We start from the raw sequence: 22,206 nt of genomic DNA, 5'->3' as shown, positions 1-22,206 counted from the left end.
GAACTTAACTACATACTTGCAATTGTAGCCATAAAATAGAAAAACTAATAGAGCAGCCTACTCAAAAATGTAATAATGTTGCAAAAGCCATGAACATATTGCATGTGGCTTCTGTATTATTCTGTGCACTTGTTTGTGTAGGCCTACATGCTGCTCCCTATTGTATTGTAGGATATTTTATTGTACAGTATTGTATTGTATGTTGTGAGGGCGGAAATACCATCAGTTTTTCCCCTTTTTTTAAAAATAAATATTTTATTTTTATTTGTTATCAAAAATATACACACAACAAGGCACTGTCAATTATAACAGTAAGAAAAACAACTTTAGGTTGAGCATGTGCAACAACATATATCAAAGATAATATACAAAGTGAATACAAATAAAGTTAAACTGGTCAAGGAACAGGTAAATAAAAAATAATAAATAAATGAATAAAAAAATTTAAAAAAATTAAAAAAAAAAAATTAAAAGAAAACGGGCTCATCTCAAATTAATTTGCACATATCAAATAAAGAGAATAATATTTTTTATTTTATATTTTATATCTATATCTAGACAACTACTTGCAATGTCACCTTCAGGGGGTGAAGGATTTTCACCAGAATTTTCATCAGTAACAGCCTACATGTGCCTGCATTGTTAGCTTCTTAGCGTCTTATTCTACAGTTTTTAATTTATTTGATGGTGTTTTCTCTTACTGTGTGCAGTACTTGTGCAAACGACAGTCGAAGTTGGAAAAAAAAAACCATCACAATAGCCTCTCAATATCAATTCACTGTTGAAGCTGGTATTTCCTATAGACTTGAACGCAGCACTATGCCACATCAGCTGATTAGAGCCAGCGCTGTAGTCACGTGACTCCTGTCAGCAGCATGTGACAGTCTGGACCAGCACAGCAACATGGCTGCAGCAGCATCACAGTGAGTCCTCTGATTTCTGACTATAACATGTATTTATTTTGCATCATATAGTTAATAGAGTCGTGTTAGCTTTTACTGTCAGTCCACTTGCAACATTGAGATATTACTCTGCTGAGCTCGTCTGATAATAAAGCTGCTGTGCAGATACTACTACTGTTTCTGTCAACCTGCGTCCCTTTAGTATGTTGTGAACTTTCTGCAGTAATATGATATTTAAGAGGCGATTATGTTGCATAATTAACATGCTCTGCAAAAGATAGACTTGTTTATCTCTTCATAACAGGCTGACATCTGGAAGCACTTTAAATCTTAAAGAATTAAACTTTCACAGTGTCGTAAACTAAAAACTGGAGCTAGAAGAACACTTTCATATGCGTTCAGTAAACAGTTTAACTGCTCAGAAATGTTGCTTACTTTCAACTTTGTATTATTTAAATCTGACCTAAGCATGTTTAGTTGCTTTGAAACTTTATTATTATTACTTTATTTATTTTTATTATTATTACTTTATTTATTATTATTACTTCATTTATTTATTATGTATTTATTATTATTACTTTATTTATTATTTATTTATTATTATTACTTTAATAATTTATTTATTATTATTACTTTATTTATTATTATTACTTCATTTATTTATTATGTATTTATTATTATTACTTTATTTATTATTTATTTATTATTATTACTTTAATAATTTATTTATTATTATTACTTTATTTATTATTATTACTTCATTTATTTATTATGTATTTATTATTATTACTTTATTTATTATTCATTTATTATTATTCATTTATTTATTTTCTATATTAAATGCACTTAGTTTCCAACCTTTTTGGCTTGTGACCCCATGTTTTATTTAAAAGGATTTTTAGAGGACTGAAGAGGTGAATTATCCAATATTTCCCCTCAGATTTATGTTTGCAAATTAACCCCAACTTGTGAACCATTAGGCTAAATTACTGGTGAATTACCAATTTATGAATATATAAGCAAAAACTGCACCACTATCCTTATTTATGTATTTATAACTTGTGTGTGTGTCTGACAGAAGTAATAATAAGGCTGTGTATTGGCAAGAATGTGGCGATACGATATATATCCTGATACAGGGGTAACGATTCACTATATTGCGATATATTGCACAAGGCGATATATTGCTATTTTTATTTATTTATTTATATTTTAATCTAACTGTCATAGTATAAATAACACACCACCATTTGCATAAAATCTGAATTAAAAAAAAAGTTTTTTTTAACACAATTTATCACAGTCCCTGTAACATCCAACGTCACTGCACTACTTTTGGTGTAATGACCCACTGTCTGCTACAAATATTAATTAAAAGTCGATACAATGCATTTGAGAATTGATAGCTACAGTATGACAAAACATAATATTGTCATACTCAAGCATGTCAATATTTTCTTAAGTAATAATGTTGCATACTGTTTCTTCACTGTAGTTAATGCATTCCCGTTGCATCTGTGTGTGATACAGTTGTTTTGTGTTTGAAAAGTGCAGTATCTATTTTGCAAAATAATCTAGAGGTTAATGGACTAATTGAGGATGTAACTACAATTAAGCGACCTACAGAAAATTAATCAGAATTGCATGTTTTTTTTAATATTATTTTATTTTACAGTATTGTAGGTGAACGTTTATATAGCAGCTTACACACATACAGTATCTGCCAAACCTGTGCTTAATGAGAGCAATGAATAGCAAGCGTATGGAAAGTTAACAGTATACTTGTGTTTTGTGAACATAGACTGTTGTTGAATTATGTAGCAATCATGAAATAATTATCTAGTGACCTCAAAAGAACAATCTTAATTTTCTTGTGTTCGTGACACAACCCGGGCAGACATTCAAGACCGTACAGGAATCTGCTGTGGTAATCATAAAGTTTTCAGCAATCAGCAGTCATAATGTGATCTCTGCCAGAGGTTGGAACAAACATCAGGCACACTTTATGACATTATGTAATCCATTACAACACCAGAAACTCTCCCTAAGGAAATGATGCATACCCCAATGGCACAATCCTAAATACCTGTTTATAATACATTTCACGAGGTGTTTATATATATATTAACACTGGGCTATTGCCTTGCATTGTATTCGGATTGCAGTGTAGTACATGATTGTGTCTACTACTTCAATAAAAACATCATTTACCACCTCACTGGGGCTGATCTGTCCTCACAGATACACAGTTACACCTGTATACTCCGCCAGCAGCGAACGATACAGAAATCCTTCAGCCATAAAATACTATGAGGTTATGGATTAACCTTTGGTAGAGTCCAGGCTCAATCAGATATGTCGTGTTTGCTATCTTATCAGCAAAGCCATGGCCAGAGACCGAGATTTATAACCGAGACCTATCGGTTACAAGGATGTCTATTCTGTCTATATCTATATCTTAACTCTTTCTGAAGGCTGTCTGGGCTGCGGTTCACCCACCTCTTCAGGCTGAAATGTACTGATCAAATCCTGAGGATTACCTCCAGAGAGAACTAAAAACATAATGGGTCCCCTCTCCTTGCTCAGTAGATGATTTTCCTGAATTTGATATAAAAGCTAGGGATGTAAGAAAATATTGATACACATGAGTACCGCGATATTATGTATTGATTCTCCAAAACGCTGTACTGATTTTTAATTAACCTTAAAAATCCGACAGCCCGCCAGAGGACCCGGCCCCTATTTTGTCTTTCAAAGATTGTAGCGGGCTCAGTTTTAGAGCTTCACTGACATTATATGAAACTAGAAAACGTAAGGAATCCATTGCAAGTCGCGAAGGAGGCTAAACAACGCTCCAAAGTTACGCTATATTTTGGCAAGGAAAAACTGGCATGACCATTTTCAAAGGGGTCCCTTGACCTTTGACCTCAAGATATGTGAATGAAAATGGGTTCTATGGGTACCCACGAGTCTCCCTTTTACAGACATGCCAACTTTATGATGATCACATACAGTTTTGGTCAAAAACCATACAGTTTTTTGAATGCAGTATAATGTGTTATTTTCACCTATACTAAAATGGTGTTGTTGAATATTTCTGCATACTGGGGTCTTTGAATTGCATAAATTGGGTATGACTGGAAAGCTGAGACTCTTGTGGATCCTATGACTCCAATTGTATTTATGTGTAATGATATTAGTCTCCATAGTAGCCATTTCACATATTGACTATACATATGGTGATATGTCTTTATACTGTGACAATTTCACTAAAATTGTATCTGAAATATTCACAATATATTGCCTTGCTTACAGTATTGCAATATAACGCAATATAGTGAATTGTTACCCCATGTATCATGATACGTATTGTATCGCCAGATTCTTGCCAATACACAGCCCAATCAAAGCTTTGACGATCAATATCGAAGAGAGAGAGTGGTCAAACACTTGAATTATTGAAATGGAATTAATATCAGCACTACGCTATCAGAGAATAAGTTCAATCAAGAACTGTGTTATTTTAGGCTTGTTAGATTAATGACAGGGCAATCTTAATATTGACCGAGAGAGAGTCAGTGTCTCAACTCAGTGTCTCTGTCTTCTGTCTCCCTGTTCTTTCAGATCTGTCTTCTGGCTGGGTAATGACACCCTGAGGGTGTCTGCTGCTCTGTTTGCAGAGAACCGTCGGCGACTGTGCACCGGGCTGAAAGACAAAGACGGAGTGGTGCCGCAGTCAGTGGTGGTGCTGCAGGGAGGGGAGCAGAAGCAGAGGTTTTGCACAGACACAGACCTCCTTTTCAGACAGGTAGGTAGTCTTCAGTCGACTCTGGGATTAGTGAAAAACTGAGGCAGAGGTGGGGGCAAGGTTCGTGTTGCATTTATTCATCCATCCATCTATCCATCATCCCCAAAGCCAGCAGTGAGTTTAAGTCCCTCCGGCTTGTCCTGTGTCAGTCTCCTCTCAGTTGGTTGTGCCAAATCCCCTAAAGCTATTGTGTTGAGGTGCCACAAAGACCTCACCTGGCTTTTACCCGAAGTGAAGTCCAGTTCTTAGCTTCTCTGGCATTGTTAATCTCCTCACTCTGTCAAAAAGATGTAGGCCAGCAGCCACTCTGCAGAGAAATCACTTGTGTTCATGATCTAATTTTTCTGTCCCTAACACTCCCATCTAAGCTTGTGACTATAATTGGTTTTGAACAAAAATCAAAGGGCACATTTCAAGTTTGTTTTGTTGCTGAGCTCTGTGAACCGGTATAAGGACAATATCTTATTTTTTCTTTTCTAATAATCTGACCGGAAGTAACTTTCTCCTTTAGCTGACTATTATAATCTCCCTCACTAATGCTCTGGCTGATTCATTCAATTCTGCAGGAGTCTTTCTTCCACTGGGCTTTTGGAGTAACCGAGGCTGACTGTTATGGAGCCATTGATGTGGACTCTGGGAAATCCATCCTTTTTGTTCCCAAACTGCCTGAAATCTATGCCACTTGGATGGGAGAGTGAGTCACACTAATCTTCAAAGGGCGCTGTACATTGCCAACAATTGTCATGGCTGTGAGTTGTAACTTCAGGAACGGGTTGACAAAGTCATGTGCTACACAGTTACATCTTTTACACCCAGTATAAACATGTTTTTATATAAGCGATCATATTTATTTTATTTATTGTAAATGCCACCAAGCAACATTGAAGACTTTGATTTTTGTCATCACCCAAACCACCTCAGACATGTTTGACTGTACTGATGCCAAAGCCTGCTGCAGATAGATAGATAGATAGATAGATAGATAGATAGATAGATAGATAGATAGATAGATGTGCTTTATTGATCCCAAATTGGAATAATTATTTATTGTTTGTTATGAAAATTATTAATCTTCTTGCAAATGGTGAAATATAAAACTTTTAATATGACATGAACGAGACGATTTAACACATTTTGCTTTCTTTGAAAACCTGACAACCCGCTGATTGCTGCACTTGGAAATGTATCTTCATACAACGGTTCATATGATATCTTACAAAAAGCTATTCCTCATTTTTCGTGTGTTCTCCTACGAATGTCCAGCAACACATGTCAATTTCCACTCGTTACATGCATACAGTCTTTTCAAAATAAACTTCCGACTTCACAGGAAACTACATAGTTAGGTTTCGTTAACAAAACAACTTAGTTTTAGGAAAAGATCGACTTGGTTAAGTTTAGGCAACAAAAACTACTTGGTCAGGTTTAGGAAAAGATCGTGGTTTGGGTTAGAATAACTATGGAAGTGGTGTTACTTAAATACGGAAGTTACGTGACAATTCAACGTTGACTCCTAGTTTCACACGTGATACGAACACCGGTCTACTGGGCGAAAATCCAATGTTTTTGACCCACCCATCCACCCTGACCTCCTCCCTACGTGGTGTTTGTCGCTCTTTATACTTCCTGCTTCACGATTACATACAAACTGATTTCATGGGATATATATGAATTAAAGTGCATTACTTTTCGTAGGTATAGCTACGAATGGTGTAGGAGAACCGCCTGCGCTAGGCTAGTTTCATGAGTTCAGGTTGTGGATTAAAAGAAATGGTGCACACAGTATTGCAGACTCCCAAGTGTTTGTGTGTGTAAGATATTGAACCACTGGACATAATGATCTGGAAATAACCTGCAGACTCTTGACCATGTCATATGTTTGCTCTTCCCTGATCTGTAAACCTCAAAGCATCTCTCTTGTCATCTGACATGGATAAAAAATCCTTTTCACTCCGGAGTTATTTCATCAGCACTTGAGTGCTGGGTTCTTCATTAGTTTTGCTTTCTCCCGTTTGATCTTTGTCCTGAATACTTAAGTGCTGCCAGTGTCTGCCCAAACTGTAACATAGCCCGTCTGTTATGCTTTTAGATTGACTTCCCAAAATACCTGATGAGTGTAAAATCTTTGTTTGTTGACTGTACTTTTCTTTACTAGTTTTGTCTTTTTGCATCTGTTGACAGGATCTTTCCTAAAGAGCACTTCAAGGGGAAGTATGCTGTTGATGAGGTGCAATACACCTGTGATGTAAGTCTGCCTGTGTTGGTGCTAACCTTTACAACGTAGCGTGTGTGACCTTTTTTTTCTGTGCAGTAACTGAACCTTGATGTTCAGCCATGAAGTCACAGCGAAGGACTTTAGTGCCTCCGTAGACGGTTTTAAAGGTGAAAGTCATCATTCTTTTATTTGAACCTCGTGGCAAAGATATCAGTGGCGCCAGATAGTAGGACCAATATTCAGTTTGTATAGTAGAAGGTGTCATTGCCTACATTTTTAGTACATAGCATGCAGTTCATGGCATTAATGGCTATGGGGCTGAGAAAATGTGGACAGTAGTTGGGCTCACACAGAGCACATGGAGCATCATAGTGATTATTAATTTGGTAGAACAATTCACCAGTGTGCAGACTGTTCTCTGGGGACTTTTATTTTGAATTTTATTTAGCCTGCAGCTCCATTCTCTTCATTTAATCCAGTCTAAAAAAATACATTCCTGTTCAGACTGTCTATAATTGCCTATTTTTAGAGTTTGGGAAACCGGTCATGTACTGTATATTAGTGTTGACAGCAGATTCCCAGAGGAGCTATATTGCAGGGTTGACAGCTCCAGAGCTATTTTGGGTTGTGTGCATGTTGACAAATCAAAATGATATAATCCGTCTATAATATATCAGCTTTCACTGGCCGACAAATCACTTCGAAGTTTGTGTATGAAATGATCACATACAATTTTAAATTTGTTCCTATATTTACACCGTGGCCTTTTGGTGACTCATCCTGCTGACGTTATTCCAGATATTTTTACATCTCCGCACCTGCCCGAGGTGTTAGATTTCCTAATTAGTCACAGGTTAAGATATTCTAATTATCACTCGAATCAACAGCCAATTCTTCCATGAAGCAATAGCAGCTCAATACTGCCGTATATTATTAAAACACATCAAATCATATTATAACTGCCTTTGTTTAACTAACACTGTCATCTAGTTGGACAAAGAAATCAGTTGCTGGTGTTCAGCATTCAGTTGGCAATGCCGGCTACAGAAGGACCTAAAAGAGAACAATATTTCTTTTTTATCAGAACCAGCTCATGAATATTTGAGCAGTTTTCTATTTTTCAAACACTTACACGTGGAAGGTGTTGTTGTTACACACACACTCTTTTATCAGCGCTGCCCTGCTTAGCATGCAAACAGTTCCCCTTAAGGTTGTTGAATGCAGCAGTTTGTGGAGAAAAATGTGAATAATGTGTTTTTCATCCTTTTTTAAGTATCCGGCTGGTGTTTACCTTCATGATTTATTGTGTGCAGAGTTTTCTCGATATCCATATATTTGGATCTGTGACGATATTTTAAGAAAATGTGAAGTATGTGTAATGAGTCACATTTGCCTTCTCAAACCTATCTTGCTCACCTTCAGGTAAGCTCTGTAATTAAAGAAACCCAGGAGTGTTTACATTGGTTTTTGATGTATTTCAGTAAAGTTCTTCTGTCTGGCTTTAAGCTGCAGTTGGTAACTTCGAGCAATTATGACAATAAGCTATTTTTTAAAAAGCGGTCACTATATCCTGGCAGTTGTGCGTAAGACAGATAGTCAGTGAAAAAAAATAATGTTCCTCTGTGTCCTCCTGGGCATCTGCAAGATTTCTACGCACCCGAAGGAAAACAACCAATCAGAGCCGAGCTGTCTCTACAGAGCTGTCAATCACTGCTCGCTCAAACTAGGCAGTGCTGATCAAATATGAATCAAGATTCTGTTACTGTAATGCCTATTTCTCACCTCGAATGTTTTCAGAAACATCTTGTCGTGTACTGTTTAGCTGTAAAATGAGAGATTTCTCATAGAGACTGCTCGGCTCTGATTGGTTGTTTTCCTTCGGACACGTAGAAATCTTGCAGATGCCATTAGCAGCACTTGGAGGACACAGAGGAACATGATTTTTTTCAGAGATTATCTGTCTCATACACTACTGTCAGGATATAGTGACTTTTTATCATATTTGTTAGCTGTAACTTGACTGAGAAGCATATTTTACTCAAGTGGTTTACAACTACTGCACACATGAACAAATCTCATTCACACATGAAATGCATTTAAAACTCAAATGTCTCCTAATAAGATATTTTCAGAAACAATGGCAGGAAAAAGTCTGATTTATAACTGATTAAATAGCTGGGTCAACCTCTTTTTTTACAGGTTGAAGTTATTGTTGAAGCTAATCATTGACTCATTGGATCACTGTTTAACTGAGAATGATATCCTCACAGTGGCATTCAAAACTTATATTGCAATGTCTCAAAATGAAGCTGCAATTTAGATTTGTATCTGTTAGGGATGGCTTTTTCTGCAGTGAATGTTATAGGAAGTCAGTTTTAGTGGTATTAATAATAATAATGATAATAATAACAATGCTCAAATATCACCAGTGTCTCTGAGCGCTGAGTCAGGGATCTGTTATCTGACATTTATTCTGTTGGCAGAGGAGTCATAAAGTTGCTTGAGGTTTGTCATTCGCTGTGCTGCCAGACTGACCTTTATTCTGCAGACTGAGAGCAGAAGGAAACTGGTGCTTGTTGTCTCTGCTGCTGTACTGTGTGTCTCAGTCTTCTAATTAACGCCTGTCTGCTTCCTTGCAGATCGTTGATGTCCTGTCCAACCTGAGTCCAGCAGTGCTCCTAACGCTGGTATGCTGTTGGTTTCTCTGTATTGTAGGGTGTCGTTAGAACAGTGCATCACTCATTCCTATACAGCTACTGATATATAGTCAAATCTGCCTCTCCTCCTGAATCCACCAGTTATCGTTTGACGATGATTTAGCTCTTTATTGGTTTAAGATTAGCTTGCCAATTAGTAAATTGGCTACTTATGAAACAATCCGGTCGTACACGTCGTCTCTCAAATCCAACTCCAGTCTTGCATCTCAAGTTTGCTAATCGGACTGTAAACAATGAGCAGCACAAGGAAAAGGAAGTCTTTGCCCGGATATCTGCTGGCTACCCCAGAAATATAGCCCCTCGCTCCCAGAGGGTGTTCGTGTGTAAGCACTGACAGAAAATATAATATTGATCAACGGCTAAAAAAAGTGCAGTGTGAGAATAAATGTAAACTCCTTTCACCAGTTCTACAGCTCTCAAAAGATTGCCCATCAGTCATCGTAGAACAGATCATCAGCCTGGATACAAACCACTTTAATGTGCTGCATTGACATTTGAATGCACTTGGTGGTGATTTCACTTGTTTTGTGTTTGTTTGTTTGTTTCCATGCAGCGAGGTCAGAATACAGATAGCGGGAGCATCTGCCGGGAAGCCTCCTTTGAAGGAATTAGTCGGTATGTTTAATTGGCGCCACTTTGCATCAACATAATTTGTTTGGGGAGGTTATTGTTTTGTTTTTTCTTTTATAACCAAGGATACAACACACTCTCATGCATACTGATTGTTGCTTATTAACCTAATTCTAAATATGATTAAATTAAGCAAAACAATCTTGCTTTTGCTTGTTAGTTATCAATTAATGGCAATGTTACTGTTGTTTTTGCACTGGTCTGTGTTGTTTTTTTTAACTCCATACGTGACTCAATTTTGTCTGTTCTACACTCTCACCCTAACTGCTTTGAAAAACAAGTCCTGTGTACTTATTTCAAAGCTAATACTGTTTATCCATTTGCATCAAATTGCATTTGCAAGTGTATACAAATATATTAATTGAAGTTTTGCTGATTTAGACTCCATCAATGTGAAGCACCATCATTAAGCGTTGGCCCATATGAAGATAGCAGATAGGACAGGATCCCTCTACAGCCTGGACGCTGCTGCTGGTGGTGGTGGTGGTGGAGTAAAGCCAGCATGGAAAAATTCAGTTGAGTCTATAGACTGTATATAAAGATGGACGACGCGTCTCCACTTCCCCCCACTCTACAAAAGTGAAGCCAAAATATCCCGCAAACGGGAGCTGCCACCTTGAGATTTTGACGTTAATTGAAGCCAGAGTCTGTGCAGTAGTGATCGGGAGGCATGGAGCCGCGGTATCGAGGTTCCGCCCACGAACCCGTCCCAGCCAATCACGAGACTAGCACGGCCGCAGCTTGCTAGCATGAGCCACCTAGCTGCTACATTAGCACCACAGTAGCTATTTGGCTAGAAAGACACAACAACTAACCATCATATCTCTATGAATACATTTATGATCAAATTGACACACGTTCTATTACACACTCTTGACGGTTATGGAAAATTTAAGTTACATCTCCTCTCTCGTACAATTCCCAAGCCTCCGAGACTACTTCACTCAGCTGTCAATCATGACGTCTCACCCTTTTTTTATAGCATCAAATAACTCATTAAAACCAAACTTATCAGAAAAATGACACTTGAACAAACAGCATGATAAGAACTACCTAAAATGACAGAAACCATCTTTTGCAAAAACATTTTGACATGTACTTTGACTTTTTAGTTTGACCCATGTCCCATCCGCTAACATGGAGGAGGCGATATTTATGACCTATACTGCAGCCGGCCACCAGGGGGCGATCCAGATGTTTTGGCTTCACTTTTTGGGAGCTGTCATGTCGTCCATTGTTATGTACAGTGTATGGTTGAGTCTCCCTGGACATGATATTGACATGGTGATATTTAAAGAAAAGCAATTGGGAACTGATTGGCTTGAGGAACACGGCCAAAGAGATCATTGCTCAAGTATGTTGAAATTGTGAATGTAGGGATTTTGACAGCGTGGGAAAGAGGAATTGACGGAGAAAAATAGAACAGCAGGACATAGCAGACATTCACTGATAGAGGAATAAAGGCAGAACATGGGGGAAGAGACCTTCCTTATTGAACTTTGGCCAAAGCTTCATTTATGTTTATAATGTTCTTGTTCCTTTTTTTTTTATCAGCTTCCAAGTGAACAACACCCTTATGCACCCAGTCATTGTGGAATGGTAAGTAATTAAAATGTGTTCTATAATATTATTCAGAAAGCCCACTCAAGATGGGAATAAAGACTGAACTGCCACTTTTAACTGACAAACTTCAGCAGTTACAGCTGCCCAGTCAGGTAATTGTGTGTCTGCAATCAGAAACAGGAGCTTTTCTTCGGCTTGTTTTTTTTTTTTTTTTTTCCTCGCAGAGTGAGAAGCCAGTGCGCACAGATGTAATGGACTTCGTGCTTGCCTGGTTGTCCTTGGCATTAGAGTTTGCACCCTCCAGATGAATTGACATTTTCTGAAATAAGGAGGAATGCTTTTCAGGCACACCTCCTGGGGAGAAAGACTTGATTGAACCCCTCTGCCCCCTCTACTCCGCAGAGCCCACATGGCTCTCTTTATAATGGGCTATTTTTTTTTCTAACTTGCATTAGTGTTACTATTGGTTACCACTGCCTTGTGTTATTTATTTGGTTCCATTATTGTAGAAATCCTTAATATTCCTGTATCAAGCCACCCAGGGTGCAGCTCCTGCTTTCCTAACAAATGTGAATGAGAAATGGTGAAATCACCATGCAAGAAGGCTTTGGTTCTAATATAGTCTTACAGCTTGGATTTAAATCAAAGACTGTATTACATTTTATTGTGGTTTGAAACATTTTCAGCAGCCCTGCAACTGTAGATAGAGAGATTCCTACTGGAATTGAAAGAAACGACAGGTCTCATTTATATACAATGGAGGACCAGCTGCTAGACATTTGTTCTCTACATCAGTTACTGTGTTAGCAGTGTATATTTGAAAAAAAAAAGTCTATTTCTTCCTTTAGTTCAGTGTGAAACTTGAATTGGGTATACTCTTCGGCTGTGCATTCAATAAACTGGCAGTGTATTGATCAGAATGAGAGAGCTGCTCTCTCACTTCTTCTCTCTGTCTGCGTCTACAGCCGTCTGATTAAGACTGATATGGAGCTGGAGGTCATGCGCTACACCAACAGGATTTCCAGCGAAGCCCACAAAATGGTAAGATCCTTCTCGGATAGACAGAGCATCTGTGAGGGTGCTCAAATGTTTTTTAAATTTTCAAACAATAAAAGAAAGGAACAGAAAGAAAAGAAAACGTTCAGAGCATGAAATTAAACGCCCCAAAGTACGGAAGTATCAAGCAGCTTATTGAGTTTAAAGCTCGCCCCGAAGGATTCAAGATTCAGGACCCTCTAAGGCTGTAAACTGTTTAAGTGCAATCGATTTTAACTTCATCCAGTAGCTCGGAGGCCGGCAGTTAACAGAGATAGCCTTTGACCAATAAGCTGTAACATTAAAGCAATATTTTACTTCTACACTGGATTTCACTTTAACACCATGAATAACCTCTCCAGGGGCCGAGGAGCAGCTAACCTCTCCATGTTATCTGTCCTATGAAGTCGCTCACCGTGAGCGTTCAATATTGTTTTCCTGCTGTTGTTCCCCCCCGTTGTTACGAGTGTGTGATCATTAGACGTTTTCAGAGGTATGTTTGTACCTTTAGCCACCCTCCCTGGCAGATTTTCAGGTGTAACCTTCGCTGTAGGTGTGCAGTAAAAACAGAAAATGTTCTCCCAAATCAACAAGTGCTTGAGGGCACTCCCATTGACTTTTTAACTCTTTACTTTCCGTAAATCTTGTAGACTATGCTTGAGGGAATAATGCACAATTCATTCAGTTCATTGTGGTGTTAGATTAAAAATGGGGACACCCAAAAGCATCATATAAACAGAGGAGAAAAAAAGATAAACCTAGCAGTTCAGTAGAAACATATTTTCACCTATTTATAATTGCTATTCTGCATATAAACTAAAGAAAAGTGTATTGCCAAGAAGTGAAAGTCAATTGTTCGTTCTATCGCAACGTCAACATCGAGCAGCAAAGCTACGCTTCTGCCATTTTGGACTGAAAGCGTCTACCGGACGCCAGTAAAATGTCCACCTACAAAGTGCCAAAACTAAATTATCTCTATTCCATTGTAATATTCTACCGAAATGGCCTGTGTTAAACAATAAAATATTATAAATATAATAAGCGTCCAAAATTGCGTCAGTGGCTGTTGTCAAAAAAACACAGGAGTTTCGTCTCTTTGCTTCTATACTCTTTGTATAAACTGTGAGTGAACAACAAAATAATCAATTAATCCATATTACAAGTCTTATATGTCATGTCAGAGAGGAACTTCAAGTGTGACATGCACAGGGGGTCGAGCGTTATGAGCCACCAGTCAGACAGGTATACAATTATGAGGCTTCAGTGCTTTATGCATATGGGTGAACACTGAGATCAGTTTCAAAAGAGTCAGTAACGGTTTTATCTAAATCATCATCATAATCCCTCTGTTTCTCTGTAGATCATGAAGAATGTCAAACCTGGACAGAAAGAATATGAAATGGAGAGGTAAGTTGTGCGATTTTATCAATGGATCCTCTGTCTGTCTACTCTTTTATATCTATGGTTATGTCTAAAGAATATGTGGGGATTAATGCAACCCTTATTTTATTTTATCTTCATTTATAATAAGACCCACCTCTTCTCCTTGGCATTTGATGGAGTTGAGGTTGACACTGTGACTTCATCTTCTGTTGTGCTGCAATGCTTTTACTATTACTATTACTATATGCACATTATGTTAATTGTTTTCCTCTGTTCTTATTGTTGTTTGCTTTGTATTAATTTGTATTTTTTTGCCTGTTGGACTGCACTTTGCTCAACTGCGGTTGTTTTTAAATGTGCTATACAGATAATAATAATAATAATAATAATAATAATAATAATAATAATAATAATGATGTAACTTGACTTCAAGTCAAGATTGGAGCAAAACACAAAAAAAAATATTTTCTCCATTTAAATGGTAATTTAATACAGTTTTGTTTATTTGGATGTTTTAGTAAGATATTTTGCTGTATTGTTTTTTAAAAAAAAAATTGTGATCAAATATTATTGGTTTTAAAGAGATGCATTAGGAAAAAAATGCACAATTCAAAACAAAACATTAAAAAAATGAAATAAAAAATTAAATGATTATTAATAATGATAATTTGATACAATTTTGTTTGTATATTTTTGTAAGATATTTTTTTTATATATATAAATAATGTGGCATCAGGGCAGCTGTCAGTCACCTTCATTTGCCTTTGCTGTGTAAGAAGCACCAGTAACCGTGCACTGGTCATCTTACACAACTTTGCGATGCTGTCCAGATCCATAGAAGTGTTTGATGTGCTCGAACGTGAGATGATTAAAGAACGAATGCTGTATGAATCCTAAAAATGCATGGAGTCAGGAAGAGGGCAGTGAAAGTCCTTCAGCGAATTACTGTTTTCTGTGATCTCTGCTGTGCTGAAATGATTTAGTTTCCTTTTTCTCACTGGGGGTTTTTCCTCTGAAGACCTGTTTTTTTTTTTTTCTTTGCAGCCTCTTCCAGCATTACTGCTACACCAAGGGAGGGATGCGCCACACCTCGTACACCTGTATCTGTGGAACGTAAGCCGTTGTCAATTAAATTTACACCTGTTTCATTTCTCACTGAAGCTGAAATTATGCTTCTCTAACGATACATTTAAATGTCATGTAAACAAAGCAGAGTTTAGGATGCCGAGGGAGTTGAACTCCGTAACCCGGCAGTATCCCAGGAGTCGTAATGACCAAACCACACAATGCCTGCTAAAACCGTACATCAACTTCGTCTTTGTTGCAAGGTTACTGTCGGTTAGCTGCACCATTATTAATGAAGAATATTGAGACGCTGTTGCTAATCATGCTTTGGCCTTTTGTATTAAAGGCCATGTGTAATGAATTCTTCCTGGCGATTAGTGGTTAGTGGATACAAGCTATTTCCTGTTTAAATTAAGAGCAAATTGAAAAACAAGGACCTTATCATCACAGGGATTCTTTAAAGAGGCGCTGTGTCTGTTTTTTTTTGTTTACAAGGTAAAATGAAATTGATGAAACGCTGAAAGATTGGAATTCCTTTGATGCTGTATTGCAAAACATTATTTGATTTTAATTTGTTTTCATGGTTGCTTTATAGGAGTCACATTCAATGTGATTACCACCTTGTAGTGTAGTTTTTTCTTTCTGTATTTTCAGTTCACATACTGTGTTATTGTTTAACAACAGGGGCCATAATTCCTCCGTTCTCCACTACGGTCATGCTGGTGCTCCGAATGAGAAGACCATTACGGATGGAGACATGTGGTGAGTAGCTTCCAGCAGTTTTTAGATGCATGCACCTTCTGAAACTGGGCTGGTAACTCACTCACAAGCTCGACAGATTCTCCTAAAGGGGGAGCCGTTGCACCCCACATGCGTGTTTGCTGCACTGTAAACAACTCAAAAACACTTTGGACACAAACCCAAAGCACTCTGAAAATACATTTGACTGAATCAGTTGGGTTTTTTTTTCCCCCACAGTCTGTTCGACATGGGCGGAGAGTACTACTGCTACTCCTCAGACATCACCTGCTCCTTTCCAGCCAACGGCAAGTTCACTCCGGACCAGAGGGCCATCTATGAGGCCGTCCTCAAAGCCTCCCGAGATGTCATGGCTGCCATCAAACCAGGTTATCATCTTTTGGTTGTTTTAAACTACTGATCGCATATTACTGACATATAAAGAGTGAATCATAATTCAAATTCTTCTGCCCTTTATCACCAGCATGAGATTAAAGGTTTAAGTTTTAGAAAACTTTGTAACTTAGTTTTTTGAAGGTGGTTTTTGAATAAAATTATTATAATTATTTTATTTTTGGTTGACACTGAGTGTAAAAGTAGGCTAATGGAAATGGCGGAGCTACTTAGTCATATGATTGGACAAAACTGGAAAAAAACAACACATTTTTAATACATGAATTGTTGAACAAATGGGGTACAAGGGTGGTAATTTAGACGTCTGGAACCAGGTTCATTTTTAGTAGATATCTGTACAATTTTAAAATTTGATATCCCAAGTTATTGTCCTGTTTTACTGACTTGTCAACACCCGCCTTGCATCGTTTCTTAACGGTATAAATTAATTACATTATAGGCTGCACAGGGATTGAGGCAGTGAATCGTATATATGACATTTATTGATTTAATCATAATTTTTGTAAGCATGGTGAGGTGTATTTAAAGTTCAGGTCAAAGAAACTTCTGTTCTCCGTTAACAAAGCTGCTTGTGTTGAAGGTGTGAAGTGGACCGACATGCACCGCATGGCTGACCAGGTTCAACTGGAGGAGCTTGTGAAGATCGGCATCCTCAATGGCAGCGTGGAGGATATGTTGAAGATCCACATGGGCTCCGTCTTCATGCCCCACGGCCTGGGACACCTGCTGGGCATCGATGTGCACGATGTAGGCGGATACCCTGAGGTGAGAATAAAAAGACTTAAAGTGATAGTTTAGCTGTTTTGAAGTGGGGTTGTGTGAGGTACTTATCCATAGTCAGTGTGTTACCTAAAGTAGATGACGGTCAGCTCGCACCCAGTTTGGAGAAAAAGACATACCGCATGGAACCAAAGCAATGTACTGCTGTGGACCTGACCAGCAGCAAAATCTATTTTAGCCACCTAAAAGAAAGGCTCAACTAAAAAAAATCAATATAAGTTTAAGTGAACGCTATATTTAGAACATTTTGTTGGTTTACCTTGCCATGAGACAGCTATACAGTCTATGTTTCCGAAGGGGAATTGAAGCCGTTATCTATGCTCTCGCCAAAGCAACCAGACTCCATTGAAAAAAACAGTAATTTTACCTCACAGAACACAGTAGTTTCTGGTCTACTGCTGCCTCGATCGGTTCGTTTGTTTGTATTATTGTGTGACTTTGGTTAGTTTGGATTCGCCAAAGTCACACAATAGCACAAACAAACAAACCGATCGAGGCAGCGGTAGACCAGTAACTCCTGTGTCCTGCAAGGTAAAATTGCAGGGTTTTTTAATGGTGTATGGTGGCTTTGGCGAGAGCATAGATAACGGCTTCAATTCCCCGTCGGAAAGGGCTGTGTGACGGCAAGGTAAACCTGCGAAAATATTCTAAATATAACGTACACATAAACTGATATTGATCCTTTTTTTTTGGGTGGGTCTTTCTTTTCGGTGGCTAAAATACGTTTTGCTACTGGCCCTTTCCACAGCAGTGCATTGTTTTGGTTTTGTGCAGTAACTCCTGTCTGCTTTTCCAAACTGGGGGCTTGCCGACCGTCATCTACTGCAGGTAAATACACTGACTATGCCTCATATAACCCCACTTCAAAACACTCAAACTATCCCTTTAAATTCTGAGATTGCCCACAAAACAACAAACCGGTTAGTGTTGTAACAGTCAAAGTCTCCAGACAGAAGAAGAAAACATTCCTGTTCCTCCAGTATTGATGTGTCATCAATAATGGTGAGACCCTCGGTGCAGAAGTGAGAGAAAAGAGGCCAAGCTGCAGGAACAAGTTCAGGATGAGGGCAGGAGAGAGGGGAAGTTAAAATGTTGTCTGAACACAGACAATTTGAGGGTTGTGGTGGAGGATTTTGTACAGCTATGCACTTCTGAAAACTGAATGCAGAAGCTACAGGGGAACTGCTGAGTGTTCAGCAACAGAAGGTTTAAGTGTGTGAAGTATGCTGTGAAGCAGGACTCTGCACTCTGACTGAGCACTCTATTCATATTCAGCGTCAGTCTGTGGACAAACTTTAATTAAGACAGTCAGACCTACTGGAGATGGCTTATTGAACTGACATCATTCATCTCTAATCACAGTGAACCAGAACTTTCTTTCTTCCTATCTGGGTAGAAACGTTTTGAGCAGTGGACTTAAATACTCAGCGTAAACAGTCAAATGAAATTCTTTATTGTAAGCTGCTAGAGAAACTAATATTTTATGGTTTGAAGAACTGTTTCACAAAAAATATTTAACACACAAATGTTTCCTGCAGCATTGTTATAATTCATCCAAAATAAAAAAAATACTAACTCAATACTATTATGAAAAAAACATTAATACAGAGTCTTAAACTGTGAAGCTGCAGTTTTAACAAACTGTACTGTTATTCAGGGGGTGGAGCGCATTAACGAGCCTGGACTGAAGAGTCTTCGGATGGGCCGTCTGGTGCGGGAGAAGATGGTCCTCACCGTGGAGCCCGGCATCTACTTCATCAACCACCTGCTGGATGAGGCCCTGGCCAACCCTGCCCAGAGCTGCTTCATCAACAACCAAGTGCTGGCTCGCTTCCGCGGCTTTGGAGGGGTCAGTCTGCTTGCATAGTTATATTTGGTTGTGTTTGTTGGAGTGGATTCACAGGAGGGTTAATAGCAATGAATCATGCTATCTACAGGATTTATGCTACAAAGCCCACTAATACTGAAATGAACTCACCGAGAGCTCGCAGGGCAACACTTGATACTTGGTCCACAGAATGACGACATTGCTATTCTTACATGTTTTTTTGTACAACTGTGATGTTAAAAGCTGTAAAGATGGAGTTAAGTCACTTTAAGCGTGGACATGACAAGTAATGTCAAGACTAAAATGTATTACAGCATCGAAATGAAGGTTTAGCAATCTCTCTGTTTTATCACTCTATACAGTGTATTTTTCCTTGTCTCACTTTAACCATTTTTAGACATGTATTTGTAGGTGTGAGTCACACTGCAGGATATAGGGGGGGAGGGAAGTGTTGGAATATCATGGAAATATTTAGGTATATTTCAGACCTGAGAAATCAGGAAATTTTATCAATCCTAAAGTAGTTATGGAACCAGACTGTTTTACAGTTCTTCATTTAAAACCTCTGTGAACTGAAAAGTATCATGAAGGTCACAGATGTGAATTTAATTTTATCTCGGAGCCATATGATGATGATGAATGTTATTTAATTGAAGTTCATGAAGTCTTCAATAACCAACTTAATTCCCGAGATCTCTTGAGCATAGTACAGTAGTGCTGCGAGATCTGTTAGACATTTAACAGAGACAGTTTGGGTAATAACTTCTCTTTTTCACTTTTAAATAAGTAGTTTAGATAAACTGTGTCTTTGTCTAGCCATCTATGTGTCTAGCCATCTATGTATCTTGCCCTGTTATACGTACTGTGTCTGATCTCAGCCACTAAGTTTGCAAATTATCATAAATTATACAAGAATGGTGATCAATATTAGGAAAAAGGAAAAAGTTGTATTTTCCTATAGTGGTTCATTCAACTAAATGGTAAATTGGAAAATGTTAGGTTAAAAACTTCAATGTGATATAATAATATAATTGTTATAGGAGTTTACCTGTTTGCATTGACCCGAGTTTGAACGTCTCCTCCATTGATTCTATATGTTTGAACGTCTCCTCTTGATTCTATATGTTTGACCGACTACTGTGTCGCTACTGTGTGCAGGTTCGCATTGAAGATGACATTGCCGTGACAGCTGATGGTATCGAGCTGCTGACCTGCGTCCCTCGCACCGTGGAGGAGATTGAGGCTTTCATGGCCGACTCTGCAAAAGCCTTCAGCCCTGTCGTCAGCAGTGCGAAACGCTGAATGATGTCTCACAATAAAGAGCTGTACACTGCGATGTCATTAATTACTGCAGATAAACAGCAAAGATTAATACAATCTCTAAAGGTATTACTCTCTCATTTCTCACTTATACAACAGATACACAATCAACATCTTCTATAAACCCTCAATAAACTATATCTTTTATAAAGCTTACACAATGTTTTGGAAATTGTGACAAATGTTATCAGTCACTTTACGGGACAAACTTTAATACATTAAACTGTTCATTTCTGTGCCTCCTGGAAAAAGACATTTCATTTTTTTAATAATTTTGTATTCTTATATCTTCCTCTTTGTAAACATTGATTCACAAAAAAACGCTGGGAAATTCATTTAAATAAACATTTTGATTTGCAACTGTGTGCAGACTCGTTATTTTGTAAAAGTATTCTTTCAATATATTAAGATAATTCTTTCATACAAATGGGTACATTGGACCACAAACTTTCCATGAACCAGAGGACTCCTCTTGTCTTAAATCAACATACAGTACATATGTACTACTAAGACATACTTAGTATGTCTTACTGTAGTAAGAGGTGGAACTTTAAAAATATGTTTGTTGTAAAGCTGCCATTGTCTTTTTAGATTGATGACTGAAACCAGAGATTTCATTTCTTCGTCCTCCACATGTGATGAAAGTATTGTGTAAAAAATAATTAGTAATGTGTTGTATTTAAGTCTTTGAACACTTGAAATTGAATAATACTTAAGGTGGTGAATTCTGATATTTTTCTTTCTATTCTTGAATGTTCAGTCAGGCTATTGTTGGCACATTCAGAATATTTATTTCACTTAGATTGAATTAATTGTACAATTGAGTCATACTGGACTTAAATACACTCAGTATACTGTATTCGTGGATCAGACGTAAGTTGATAGTGCTTGCTATCATAATACAAGAACAGTTCCAACATTTGAGAGGTGGGTAACTTCAAAAGGAAAAGTATGTATGTATGTACAAGGGAAGAGTCCAGGGTTAGGGACGGGGTATCAACTTTGGTTTCAATGGGACTATGAAATAAACTACACAAAGGATTGTTTTAACTACTGATTACCAGTTTAATCATACTAACATACTACAGAAAAATGTTAATGTAGGGAAGATTTAAAAAAACACACTTGCAAGTATTGGTCATTCTTCAATGACAAATTAGTATTAACTCTGCAGTATATCATGGACAGTGTTGCTGTAAACAGCAATATATAACAACTCTTTTATGCTGTTTAACAGCTGCTCAAATCTGAATACACACACTGATAGAAACTGCAAGTTTATTTCCCCTCCTCTCCACAAGAGGCACCAAGTGGTAATTCAGACACTTTTGGTAGAACCTCCCACCTTACAAACAGAGGCCTGGATGAGGCCTTCCTCATCTTTGTCTCCAAACACCACATGGTTTGAGTGTTTGTAGGTGTTTTCCATGTGTCTTGAAATAACCTTCAATGTAAGTAGCGGTTTCTTTCCATTATTGGGATTATGGTGTATTTCAGAGTTGATATGAAGGTTAATGGATAATGTAATTAGTTTTATATTATGATAAAGAACATGTTTGCATGTATGCATGATCTAAAGGCTGAATTTATGATGTCGTGCAAGATATTGTAAATATATTTAATTGTTTCATCAATCAACTTCACATAATTTCCTGGCTAAATAAACATCACAAGTGATTGCAACCCTTTGTTTCCTGGTGGTTTGTGGCTCCAGTTATAACCTTATAATTCATAACACAGACAATACGTGAGTCAACTTTTGTGAACTCCAAATAATTGCCATTGAGAAGAAGACTAATTCTGATGGG

The 22,206-nt window shown here is 37.8% G+C and overlaps 1 protein-coding gene across 1 annotated transcript; it reads left to right on the top strand.

Moving 5' to 3' along the window:
- The first annotated feature begins 834 nt into the window (after nt 1-834).
- On the top strand, nt 835-20,758 carry pepd (peptidase D). The gene is made up of 15 exons (XM_074609690.1): nt 835-923; nt 4,527-4,710; nt 5,277-5,404; nt 6,892-6,955; nt 9,565-9,612; nt 10,196-10,257; nt 11,827-11,871; nt 12,801-12,876; nt 14,231-14,277; nt 15,298-15,366; nt 16,003-16,080; nt 16,297-16,445; nt 17,051-17,235; nt 18,908-19,099; nt 20,237-20,758. Exons 1-15 carry the CDS (start codon nt 904-906, stop codon nt 20,378-20,380), a joined length of 1,491 nt encoding a protein of 496 aa, XP_074465791.1. The 5' UTR covers nt 835-903; the 3' UTR covers nt 20,381-20,758.
- Nucleotides 20,759-22,206: the final 1,448 nt, after the last annotated feature.

Source organism: Sebastes fasciatus, chromosome 2 (genome assembly GCF_043250625.1).
Source record: "Sebastes fasciatus isolate fSebFas1 chromosome 2, fSebFas1.pri, whole genome shotgun sequence".
NCBI classification, from domain to species: domain Eukaryota; kingdom Metazoa; phylum Chordata; class Actinopteri; order Perciformes; family Sebastidae; genus Sebastes; species Sebastes fasciatus.
This window is presented reverse-complemented; position numbering and strand designations above follow the sequence as displayed.

Bases quoted from the DNA above. Each gene is read 5' to 3' on its own strand.
- pepd (XM_074609690.1), top strand. From the start codon at position 904: ATGGCTGCAGCAGCATCACA. The intron at 924-4,526 runs GTGAGTCCTCTG...CTGTTCTTTCAG, and splicing joins ATGGCTGCAGCAGCATCACA to ATCTGTCTTCTGGCTGGGTA. The intron at 10,258-11,826 runs GTATGTTTAATT...TTTTTTTATCAG, and splicing joins TCCTTTGAAGGAATTAGTCG to CTTCCAAGTGAACAACACCC.